At 51.5% G+C, this 10,711-nt stretch overlaps 2 protein-coding genes across 2 annotated transcripts; one reads left to right on the top strand and one right to left on the bottom strand.

Annotated features, from left to right (window-relative positions):
- Nucleotides 1-7,611: 7,611 nt before the first annotated feature.
- On the top strand, nt 7,612-9,254 carry EI90DRAFT_2331616 (60S ribosomal protein L3). Its single transcript, XM_039052893.1, has 7 exons — nt 7,612-7,698; nt 7,755-7,764; nt 7,826-7,912; nt 7,969-8,062; nt 8,115-8,729; nt 8,787-9,076; nt 9,136-9,254. The coding sequence occupies exons 1-7, from the start codon at nt 7,694-7,696 to the stop codon at nt 9,199-9,201; spliced, it is 1,167 nt and encodes a 388-aa protein (XP_038911535.1). The 5' UTR covers nt 7,612-7,693; the 3' UTR covers nt 9,202-9,254.
- On the bottom strand, nt 9,080-10,703 carry EI90DRAFT_2331812 (uncharacterized protein). The gene is made up of 5 exons (XM_039052894.1): nt 10,534-10,703; nt 10,185-10,474; nt 9,980-10,117; nt 9,656-9,925; nt 9,080-9,592 (listed from the first exon to the last, which is right to left on the bottom strand). The coding sequence occupies exons 1-5, from the start codon at nt 10,535-10,537 to the stop codon at nt 9,308-9,310; spliced, it is 987 nt and encodes a 328-aa protein (XP_038911536.1). The 5' UTR covers nt 10,538-10,703; the 3' UTR covers nt 9,080-9,307.
- Nucleotides 10,704-10,711: the final 8 nt, after the last annotated feature.

Genomic DNA, 10,711 nt, shown 5'->3' on the forward strand with positions numbered 1-10,711 from the left:
CGAAGGCCCTCCTGTGCTTCTGCACCAAGGCTCGGAGCTGTTCCTTTTCTTCGGGCGATAACTCTGGGTTTACGTCTACCACATCTACCAAGGTTTCAGGAAGGACCTCGTCTCCAGGTATTGTCTCCGCTGTCTTTGGTCCGGCCAAGGCTCCGTCGACATCATGGACTTCCTCGGGTGGTCCCAGGACATTGGCTTCCGCTGCGACAGCCTGTATTAATAGTCCTTTGCTCTGGAACTCACGGATCTGAGGCTCGCTTAGTTGTTCGGCGCCATCTAGATCCTCGTTGGGATTGCGCATGGATGCTATCGTAGTCCCGCTCTGGACTTTGATCAGGTATGGGTTCGGATTGGTCAAGGGCAGCCTAAAGGAATGGGCGGTGTTTACGAGCATAGTCGGAGGTGGCAGATAGTCACCCTGCTTCCACCCGTCCTCCGTCCTTCGACGAGGCGTACTCCCGAGTTGTGGTCGAAGTTACCAGTAACCCCAACCAGGCGGACCGTGTACGGTTCTAGGGTCACATCCTCCGTGATTTTTAACCGACCCGTACCCGAGACGTTCACTCGTTTAGGTTCTCGAGAGAAAGAAGGGCCGGCTATAACTGGATAGACGGACGCGTGATGGATCTGACTCTTGAGGGGAACTTGGTGGTCTGAGTCTGCCACTTGCCAGAATTCTCGTTCAGGTGGACGCATGGTATGCAGCTGGAACGCTGTCTGCACATCTTCGGCTATCAACAGAGGGATAGTCATCCCTTTGAGCACGTAGGCTTCCACACCCTCAACAGGACGTGACCTCGTTGTGAGGGCAGGTATAAGTCAATCGTCGTATAGCCTTGACATTTAGCCTTCCCCGTTAGTTGAACCAAATTCAATTTCAATCCTTGCTTAATGCGGGTGCCTTCTCCTTTAATTCGGTCGTACAGGTCAGTCGATATTAGCGTGCAGGCTGCCCCAGAGTCGGCCAACGCTTCTATCTCGATCCCGTCTATTGCGTTGATACGACAACGGACTCGACAAGCGTCAGATCCTAAGGACTGCTGACCTGGGGGTCGCTCGAATATCTTACGGGCTTCATATATCTCACCCGGGACCAGGGCGGCCCCAATGAGTCTCTCATCAGGCAGGATCTCCTCCCACGTACAGGCCGCAATGTAAGAAAAGGAAGATTCTTCGGCATTATCTATGTCAGGTATGTCCGACGATTCGGAATCGGACAGGGTACAAAACTCTGTGTAGGCCACTGCGAATTCTGCTTCTTGACCTTCCACTAAGGCAGCATAAGCCCGTCGGTAGGTGCTTTCCAACTTGGACGAGTTGTCACGTTCCCTGCGGTCGTTCCTGGCTCGATCAGCCTTCCTGGGGGGACAGTCATTGTCCCAATGGTTCGCACCTCCACAGTGCCGACACGGTCTGGGCGGTTTCTTCCGCGACTTGAAGTCGCTCGTAGGGTAGGTCTGGCTTCCGGACGCGACGGCGACACTTCTGGTCTCGATACGGTCTCCTCCGCGTTTATTCCTCTCCAAATTAATGCGGGCGACTCGGTTTGCTAAAGCGTCGATGCTGAATTCGTCGCTAGCTACTAATTCGTCATGCTTAAGTTTAGTTAGCCGTAAGAGTTCTTCGGCTGTGTCGACCTGATCGATGTTGAGATGGGCCCACCATCCCTTCGGGATGTCTTCTAGAAGTCTTCGGGCCTCTCCCCTCAAGACCTCTGGTCCGGGAACATCGGCGAGCGGATATAGGATGCGCAAGAGTCGTAGTTTGCGTGTCGCAAAGTCGTGTGGGGACTCCTTAGAGTACCTTTCACCCTTACGGTACCTACAAGCGTGGAATCGATCCCGAATCTTGTCGAGGAAGGCGGGTGTTAAGAAGAAGTGCAACACATATCCGTGTAGATCTTCCCAATTGGTGGTAAAATACAATTTGTCGGCGACCAGTACAGTCGACCACCAGTCTGCCAGAGCACCCTTGAAACGATCAGGGAGTACGCGGGTCATTTGTTGGGCGAATTCAGGCGAGTGCCTGGCCAGGTTCCGACATATGCTGCACCACGTTATATAGCTGTCGATCGAACCATCGAACTCCGGGAAGTCTGACGCAGTATATTTGCGATCCACGTAAGGTTGCGTGCGGTCGAGAGGAGGAGGTCTGTATCCAGGATTCTGCTGAGGCGCTGCCAACGCTCCAGGTCCGGGAGGCGGAGGAGGGGGCGGTGCCCCAGCATATCTGACGGGTAGGATGTACCCCGGGTATGGAGCCCCACCGGGCGGAGGAGGTGGTCCAGGTGGAGGTGGTGGTCCTGATGGGGGTGGTGGACCCGCACCTCGTGATGGCGGCTGCCAGGGGTCGAGAGGCGGTTGTCTCGGATCATGACCTGGATCTCTGGACCCAATGGGTCCTTCATTCGCCGGATGGTGAGGGACACGAGGGGGTTCGGGTCGACGGCTGTCGGGATCGAGCCTCTCCTCGATAGGTCCCAACTCTGTCTTCCTTCCGACCCTCAGACCTTTCACAAATTCCGTGTAACCCACGTTCTCCTTGGGGTTCTCGAAAGCGTTGGTCTCTCGACGAACTGTGACGAATGGCATCGAGGGTTCGTCTCTGGGTAACATCCCTGCAGCGACATTAATGCTTGGTCTAGGCACCGGGAAGGCCCTGGACGGTAGGGTGCGTTTACGAACGAAGGTGGTCTCTTCCGCGGGAGATATGAGATCTTCGAAAGTAGTCCATCCCGACGGGAGGGCTTCAGGTTGACGTGTGGGTCGCATTTCGGTCGACCACGCCTCCTCGACCTGCCCAGGATCCGTAAACTTGGCGGGCGAGACGTTCGCCAACCTGAGTCCACTCATGCGCGACTCGTCAAATTCCCGTGAAGGACGAGCAGCTTTCTTGATGGCGTCGAAATGTTTTTCGAAGGAATTGAGACGCTGGTCTAGGAAGTTCCATGCGATACTGAACTCCTTTGGCGACGACCATCCTCTTACAGTGAATATCAGGGCTAGGTCGCCACGGGGATCCACTACGAAATCACCTGCGGCTAAGTTGGCCTTGGTGGCTAGCTGGGTGAACTCGGTAATTTTCATGAGCAGGTCGGTTAGCTCGACCCGCCAGACGGTCCCTAGTCGATATCTCAAAGGCTCTCCTTCGAGACCGGCTCCAACAGACTCTTTCTCGAGATCAGCGGGAGCGAGACGACGCCAATTTCGTATACGTTTCATGTAGTTATTCGACTCCTCAAAAATTCCACCTTCAAACTCTCCAAGAGCTTCGATGACTTGCCTGAGAGCTTGTTGTCGTAGGAATGCGCCAGGCGAGGAATGCACGTCTTCGCCTACTGGCGATGTATCTCTTGAATTGGATCTACGATCTGACTGACTAATCCTCGTGGGGCGGGAAGGAGGATACAATTCGTGCGTCATTTGGGCCGGGGTGACTGGTTCGTCTCCCAACAGGGACACCGTCTTGGGTGGCATGGTGCGAGTTTCTCGCACCGGGGTTGGGGCACCAATGTTACGGGGATGGGGGAAATTCCCCATTCCTCGATCCGTTCTTATAGTGGGATGACGAGGGTCATGTATAGTTTGTACCATAACTGGAAGTGTAATCGATGAGTCTTGCCCGGGAGTGGACGATCGAATTCCCATCGATCGTGATGGGTGATGTAGTGAGCTATTAAGGGTTGATGATATGTAGTCGGAGATACCAGGACAGATGGGCCAGCCACGGGTACTTGGCGCTCCTCAATGGAGCGTACCGTGTGCGAGGTTACGACTTGCGGGATGGACGAGAACCTCGTGTAGTTGCCATCGGGTACTTGGCGTTCGCAGTGCGAACGTACCGGTGCGGGTTGATATCATAGGCGTGCAATGAGGACTGACTATTAGGGCCTTCGGTGACTTGGCGTTCCCAAGGGGAACGTACCGTTGGCGGGGACACATGTTGACTGGCAAAGGAAGTAACAGACGGCGGATGGGCGGCTACTTGGCGTTCGCGTAGCGAACGTGCCGGCATCGCGGGTGAGGGGCCTCATAGAGTTCGCGATCACTATGATCGTGATGGGATGTCGTATGTTGAGTACTGGGGGGAGAGCGTAGTGATGAAGAACCATAGGGTACAGATTCAATAGGACGATACACATGTCGAGAGTCTTCGACTCTCGACCTCGAGTTCTCGCGGCGAGGGCCGTTAGAGGACTCGATATACCCAGACTTATAAGACATATTGAGAGTTGTACAGTCACACGAGTTCAGTTGAGTCACAGGGAGGGTTGTTACAGAAGACGGTACACGAAGCAGTTGTAGAGCAGTTGTTAGTTAGCGGGAACCGCCTTCGGCGGTTTCCGTACATGACGCGTGACTATCTACAAATGGTAAGGTCGCGGGAAATCCCGCGAAACACAAATAACCTCGGCCAGCACCAAAACCCCAGTTGGGGAAAGCTTTGCACGAGGGGGGGGAAAGGGGTAGAACGGGTAAGGAGGATAGAGTATCGGGATAGAGGATGAAAGGGAGAAAGAAAGGAGGAACGATAGTGAGGAGGGGTCTTTGACCATGTGACGGATATGGTCGTTGGAGACTCCGTATCCGTAACATGTACAGTACAATGTCACATAACATGTAAATAATAACAACTTAACCAACAACAATCACAAAAATCCACACCTTGTTAATGTCATTGTAAAGACAACTGTTAGACCTCTGTTACATTAACTGTAACACTATTTTGATGTCATGGCCACTCCCTGCACCTGGACGCTATAGAAATGGGTGTCAGGGCCCAACCTTGGACTCGGAGGCTCCCTGACCTCAACCCCCATCTGGCCTGTCCTCACACTATGCGGGGCATGAGATGAGAAGAAGGGTAAAGGTCTCATCTCCCCACATGGTTGCTATATAAAGGAATGGGTCACATGCCCACAACTATACAGCTCCTAGAGTTGTGTAGTGTGACCCGGAGGGAACATCCAGGTGGCAGTGCCCAGTAAGCGTGGGAACGTTCTGGGCAAGTTGCTCACCCAGAACTGTGGCTGTGACCCATGGGAACATTCTGGGCGAGCTGCTTGCTCAGAAAGTTCCCACACTATCCCATGTGCGCGGATACACAACACAGAAAGGCAACAACAAGGCAACAATGAAGGAATGGAAGGAAGGGATTGGTTGGGGAGTCTGGGGCACCCCAGGGCAGGGTGCTGAACCCTGACAATGGGCCAATTAGGCCCCATTTTTATAACAGGCAGACTCGGGGTGGGAAGGCTGGTGTGGCTGGAGGGGAGTCGGCCAGGTGCAGGGGAGCCTAGGGGCAAGCAGGGGGGTGAGCAGGGGGTCCTCAAGGAGAATAGGGATGAGGGTCAGGGCTTGTGCTCACACTCACACAGCAGGATGGGTTCAGGCAGCATCGGGACAGGTGGGGAACAGGCTGGAATGCACAGCTGTGACAGTTGGCAGAGGTCCTAGGAGGTTCATAGTAATGTTGGGTAGATATAAATATTAATAAACTTCTATGATGAGGATAAGGGGTACCAGAGAAGGTACTGGAGATCGGAGGTGGAGGTGAGGGAGGGGACAAACCGGAAGTGAACCGGAACAGTGATGGAGTAGTTCAGAGGTTGGGTGGAGTAGGTATTTTCAGAACCCACCATCAGGGTCAGAAATATTGAAAATGGGGCACATGGCACAATCATTGAGATCATGTTGCATCCAAGCAAGCCAGAGATTACAGGGGATATAGCAAGAGCAGAGCTGAAACAGCTGCCAGTATGTGAGGTCTGTGGAAAAAACAAACAATATAAAGAGGGTCGAAAAAATGCTAAGAATTCCGGACTCGAAAGTGACCTTGTTGGAGGAACCATGTGCTATGGGAGGCCGGACGAGTTTTCGTACAGCCACATTCCCACACCCGAGCAAGGAACTCGCCCAGACAGCCACATTCCCGCGGTAGCGTGACTACTTGGTCACAACACCTTTTCTTCTTACTTATTTTGGTCACTTCGGACTTATCCGCGAAGTCCACAAACTATATTCATTCATTTGGATTAGTTTCCTTTTTCCCTCAGTTCTCGCGCATTAGCTTGAGACTGAGGTTAGTTACAATATTCTTTTACTCTGATTTCTTATACATTGTAACTCATTGTATATTACCTTATAGCTTTAGCATTAGGTAATATTATAGTTCTCGCGCATTAGCTTGAGACTAGACCTTGCAAGCAAGGTAATTCCCTCCGAACGGGGCAATGCCGGCTGTTATCATTGCAATGATTTCACGAACATTTGTGGTGAAAATTTCATCAATTCTTTGCCTCATCATGAGGTACACCGAGACGAGCCTTTCGGTGGTTTAAATGTCATTCTCTGTTGTGACTTCCCTCCCGCTAGTGAGGGAACTACTGCGCCACTATATTGGCCCACACCACCCCCGGATTCTCCTGAGGTAGCACTACAGAGCATTCTATTCGAGAAATTTAAAACCGCGGTGATTTGAAGGAACAGATGCGAATCTCGGATCCAGAATGGGTCGAGTCCCTTGGGCACTGTCGCTATGGAACCTGAAATGGCCAGCATCTATCCTCACTGAAGAAGCTTGTTCTATCATCAAAAGATGAGGAATGGAACACAGTGGCTTTGGAAAATCACTGTAAACAAACATATTAGCCTCTGTCCAGCCGTTTCAGCCTCCCTCGGACCAAGGGTGATCCACAACTTCACCACGAATACCGTTCGCAACAATCAGATCCATGTTTAATTTGAGGTCATCACAACCTTTTCGTCGATGGCAAAGTGTGCAACATCGACGAGCTTTGTGCCATCCAAGATTGCCTTTTCGCACTGGTTCGCTTGCACGGCCTGGATCCACCTCTCGTGCAGGCTGATTTACCCGGAGGTGTTGTACCGATTTTCCCCGAGGAGCAGACGAACTGAAGGCAAAACGAAATCAGTGAAGCGGAGACAGCTCCCCATTAATGATAGTATGCTTTCACTGACTATCCTGCGCAGGGACAAACGATTGCGCACGCAATGATCGACCTCCTACTGGCGCACTGACACCATTCAGTGCTCATGTTGCGTTATCGAGGAGCTTGTGAAGGGAAATAATACGCCTATTGCGAGATTTCGACGAATCACTGTTCACGCGGCCAGTATGTGAGGCTTTGAAGCAGGCAGACTCACTATTCGAAGAGCTGAACAAGGAGACAACGAAGCACCAGGATATAGCAAAGCCGGTCATCGAATAGACCAGCAGTGTGCTAAACGCCACCGGTATCCTTGGTCAGACATCAACCATAGATCGCGTCCCGATCATGGAATGTCTATACTTATAGAGGCTTGCCTACATGGAATGGACCAGCAGCGCGATCAACACGACCGGCTATCCATGTCAGGCAGTAGGCATAGATCGGAAAGGAAGTGTGCATGGAGGAGACGAGGGCCACGCTCAACGCCTGAGGCTACCGTTGGTCAAAGGAAGTGGGTGGTGGTGGTGGATCTATTTTATTACCCCGCGGCCTCGTTACCTGGGTGAACAAACGATCGAAGCAAGCATCACGAGGTCAAATTGTAAATTTATACATGTGATGTGAATTTAAAGTCGAATTTGCAATAGTCACATAATTCCCACGAATTATTGACCATGTGACATATGGGCAGGCAACATCCGAAAAACTGTTACAGTCTCTTCAACCATTTCCATCTGTCCCATGAGGTGAGCTCACTCTCTGTCAGCGCGTTGATCACGGTTTAATCTTTGTCACTCTGTAGTCATCGTAAGGTTGGCAGGCTTCAAACAGTGATCTCTTTCGGTCACCCACGTATTTGTCTCGTTTGTCTAGTACGAAGCTCCCCGCCACGGCTCGTTGGGCTTCCTTCCGCGAAAGCGCTCGTCTCGTCACCGTGGCAAGGTCAAATCCTTTCCTAAGGCAAATGCCCTCTCCCCCTCATCGCGTCCTAATTGAATGACTAATATGTTTCCCAGGATGACCCCAGAAAACCAGTTCACTTGACAGCTGCTATGGGCTATAAGGCGGGGATGACCCATATTGTCCGTGATTTGGATCGCCCCGGATCCAGTAAGAGTACCATTATCCTTAAGCATCTCTACATTGACTCTTTTCCTCCCAGAACTGCACAAGCGTGAAGTCGTTGAGGCGGTCACCATTATTGAAACTCCTCCCATGGTAGTGGTTGGTGTGGTCGGTTACATTGAGACACCCCGTGGTCTCCGCACTCTCGCCACTGTCTGGGCTACCCACTTGTCAGACGAGGTGAAGCGCCGATTCTACAAAAAATGGTACACTGCCAAGAAAAAGGCTTTCACTAAGTATGCCAAGAAGCACGCGGAAGATGGTGGAAAATCGATTGCCCTTAACTTAGAACGCATCCGCAAATACTGCACCGTTGTCCGTGTCCTTGCCCACACTCAAATTCGTAAAACGGGCCTAAAACAAAAAAAGGCCCATCTTATGGAGATCCAAGTAAATGGCGGTTCGGTCGCTGATAAGGTTGCCTTCGCCCATGGGCTTTTCGAGAAGCCCGTCGAGATCAGCACTATCTTCGAGCAAGATGAAGTCGTTGACGTCATTGCTGTGACAAAAGGACATGGCTTTGAGGGTGTAACCCATCGATGGGGGACTCGAAAGTTGCCCCGCAAAACTCACAAGGGGCTCCGTAAGGTAGCGTGTATTGGCGCCTGGCATCCCAGTAAGGTCATGTTTTCTGTGGCTCGCGCTGGTCAAAGTAAGCAATTTCCCCACTACTTGTCATCACAAAAGTGCTCAATATGACAAAACGTAGACGGTTACCATCACCGCACTGAGCTGAACAAAAAGATCTACCGCATAGGTTCCGGTGATGATAAGGCGAACGCTTCGACTGAACATGATGTCACCCAGAAAACGATTACGCCAATGGGTGGCTTTCCTCACTATGGAGTTGTCAAGAACGATTTCCTCATGTTGAAAGGTGCTGTCCCGGGCACCAAGAAGCGTGTTACCACAATACGTAAATCCTTGATGGTGCCCACGAGCCGTCGGGATCTCGAAAAGGTTCAGTTAAAGTTCATCGATACTAGCTCCAAGTTTGGTGTAAGTGGATCAATCCATTTTCTACGTTCACACGTACATGGCTTAATTGTCCATCGTAGCACGGTGCATTCCAAACCTTTGAAGAGAAAGCTGCTTTCATGGGGACAATGAAAGCTCGTGTATAAATGTTTTTGGGTGTCAAATTATCATATGAAGCCGTGGTAGTGATTGAAGTGAACTATTATTATTCAGTGAGGCAAACAGGTTGCGACCAAGAGTTCTCTGCTTCTCTCAAAGAGGACTGGCTACAACTGCCCCCTCCACATGCCCATCTACCCTCCCACGCCCGCGTCCACGCCCACGTCCATGCCTCTGGGCCCGTGAGTATTTCCCTGAGCCGCGGCCGTTCACAGCACGATATTGCTCTTTCAGATATAGCTTGACTTCGCTTTGCAGGATCTCGAGGACTGCTTCGGTGTCAAGCGCGCTCATACGAGCAAGAATGTCCTCTGGAATGTCGGAGAAAACCTTAGGATTGAGAATAAGTTCACCTTCTCGCAGTATAATGTGTTGATCCTTGAACGTTGGAGCGTCAGGGGCTCCACTAAGGTTTGCGCCAACACGTATAGGGAGTCGAACCTTCTTCGAGAAATGGCATGGTTCTAGTGAGATATTCAGGGCAGGAGGGATGACCGAGGAAGGCAGGGAGTATCGCTCCAAAGCTTTTGTCAGACGATCGCCCATCGAGATACGTAGGGGATGCGAAACCGTCCCAGGATTCTGCTGTGGGCGAAGTGGTTCGTCAGCGTCGCTTGGAGAAGCAACCCCGGCTGCAGCGAATTGCGTTGGATGTGATATGATGAGAGGTGGACTACCTCTAACGCCATCTATATCAACATCCTCGGTCTCCTGCTTGATGGATGTGGATCTGATTATTATGCGATGATTACAAAATGAGGGAACCTTCGTCCCAGCGAGGTGCTGCGAATAGTATTGCTGATTAATGGTGAAGAGGACGGCTTTTCTCTTGGACGTCTTGTCTCGTATGCCCTTCACCTTGACAAAAAGCGGATTGTGCATAATTGTTTCCTTCACCAAATCCTAATCGTAGAAAAATTGTAGAAAAAAGATCAAGGCTCCAGGGAAGAGAAACTCGGTCAATGCGAACCTGACTATCGGACCGACGTCGAAACCAGTCATATTGATCGTTCAACCATTGAGTGATTTGTTTGATGGAGGCCTCGCCTCCATATGTAGCGATGGCCGCAGAACATGCATCTTCCATAGAGTGTGCTCGCTCGCCTGCGGTCTGAGTACTCGCAGGTGGGGCAGGGACTGACGCTTGCGATGACACCGTGCTCATTTCCTCGTCGACATCTACTGCCGATTCGTGCGTGGGAGACTGGGTACGCGTTTGTGAAGCGTGAGGGGCCACGAGGAACTGGAAGGATCGGGAGGCTATCTGAACATTTGACCTTGAGCATTAACAGGAAAGTGAGAACAGAGAGACAGCGAACTCATGGTCGTGAAACAACGGACTCTGAATGCAGCAAAACACGGGATCCGCTCCGTACCCAATCCCCATCAACCCAAGCGCCGTTACGACCAAGCACATACATGACAAAGCCATCGTAATCTTCATCAAATTCGATTCGGGCATGCAGCCTAGATACGCTTTTCAGTGGGCCCAGGTCT

This window comes from Cantharellus anzutake (genome assembly GCF_015039405.1).
Source record: "Cantharellus anzutake strain C23 chromosome Unknown EI90scaffold_61, whole genome shotgun sequence".
In the NCBI taxonomy this organism is placed as follows: domain Eukaryota; kingdom Fungi; phylum Basidiomycota; class Agaricomycetes; order Cantharellales; family Hydnaceae; genus Cantharellus; species Cantharellus anzutake.

What these genes read in the sequence shown, in the direction of transcription:
- EI90DRAFT_2331616 (XM_039052893.1), top strand. An exon ending in AGGTCAAATCCTTTCCTAAG is followed by an intron (nt 7,913 to 7,968) that starts GCAAATGCCCTC and finishes TATGTTTCCCAG; the next exon opens with GATGACCCCAGAAAACCAGT. An exon ending in TGTGGCTCGCGCTGGTCAAA is followed by an intron (nt 8,730 to 8,786) that starts GTAAGCAATTTC and finishes GACAAAACGTAG; the next exon opens with ACGGTTACCATCACCGCACT.
- EI90DRAFT_2331812 (XM_039052894.1), bottom strand. An exon ending in GACGTCGGTCCGATAGTCAG is followed by an intron (nt 10,118 to 10,184) that starts GTTCGCATTGAC and finishes TTCTACGATTAG; the next exon opens with GATTTGGTGAAGGAAACAAT. An exon ending in AGCACCTCGCTGGGACGAAG is followed by an intron (nt 9,926 to 9,979) that starts GTTCCCTCATTT and finishes TCCATCAAGCAG; the next exon opens with GAGACCGAGGATGTTGATAT.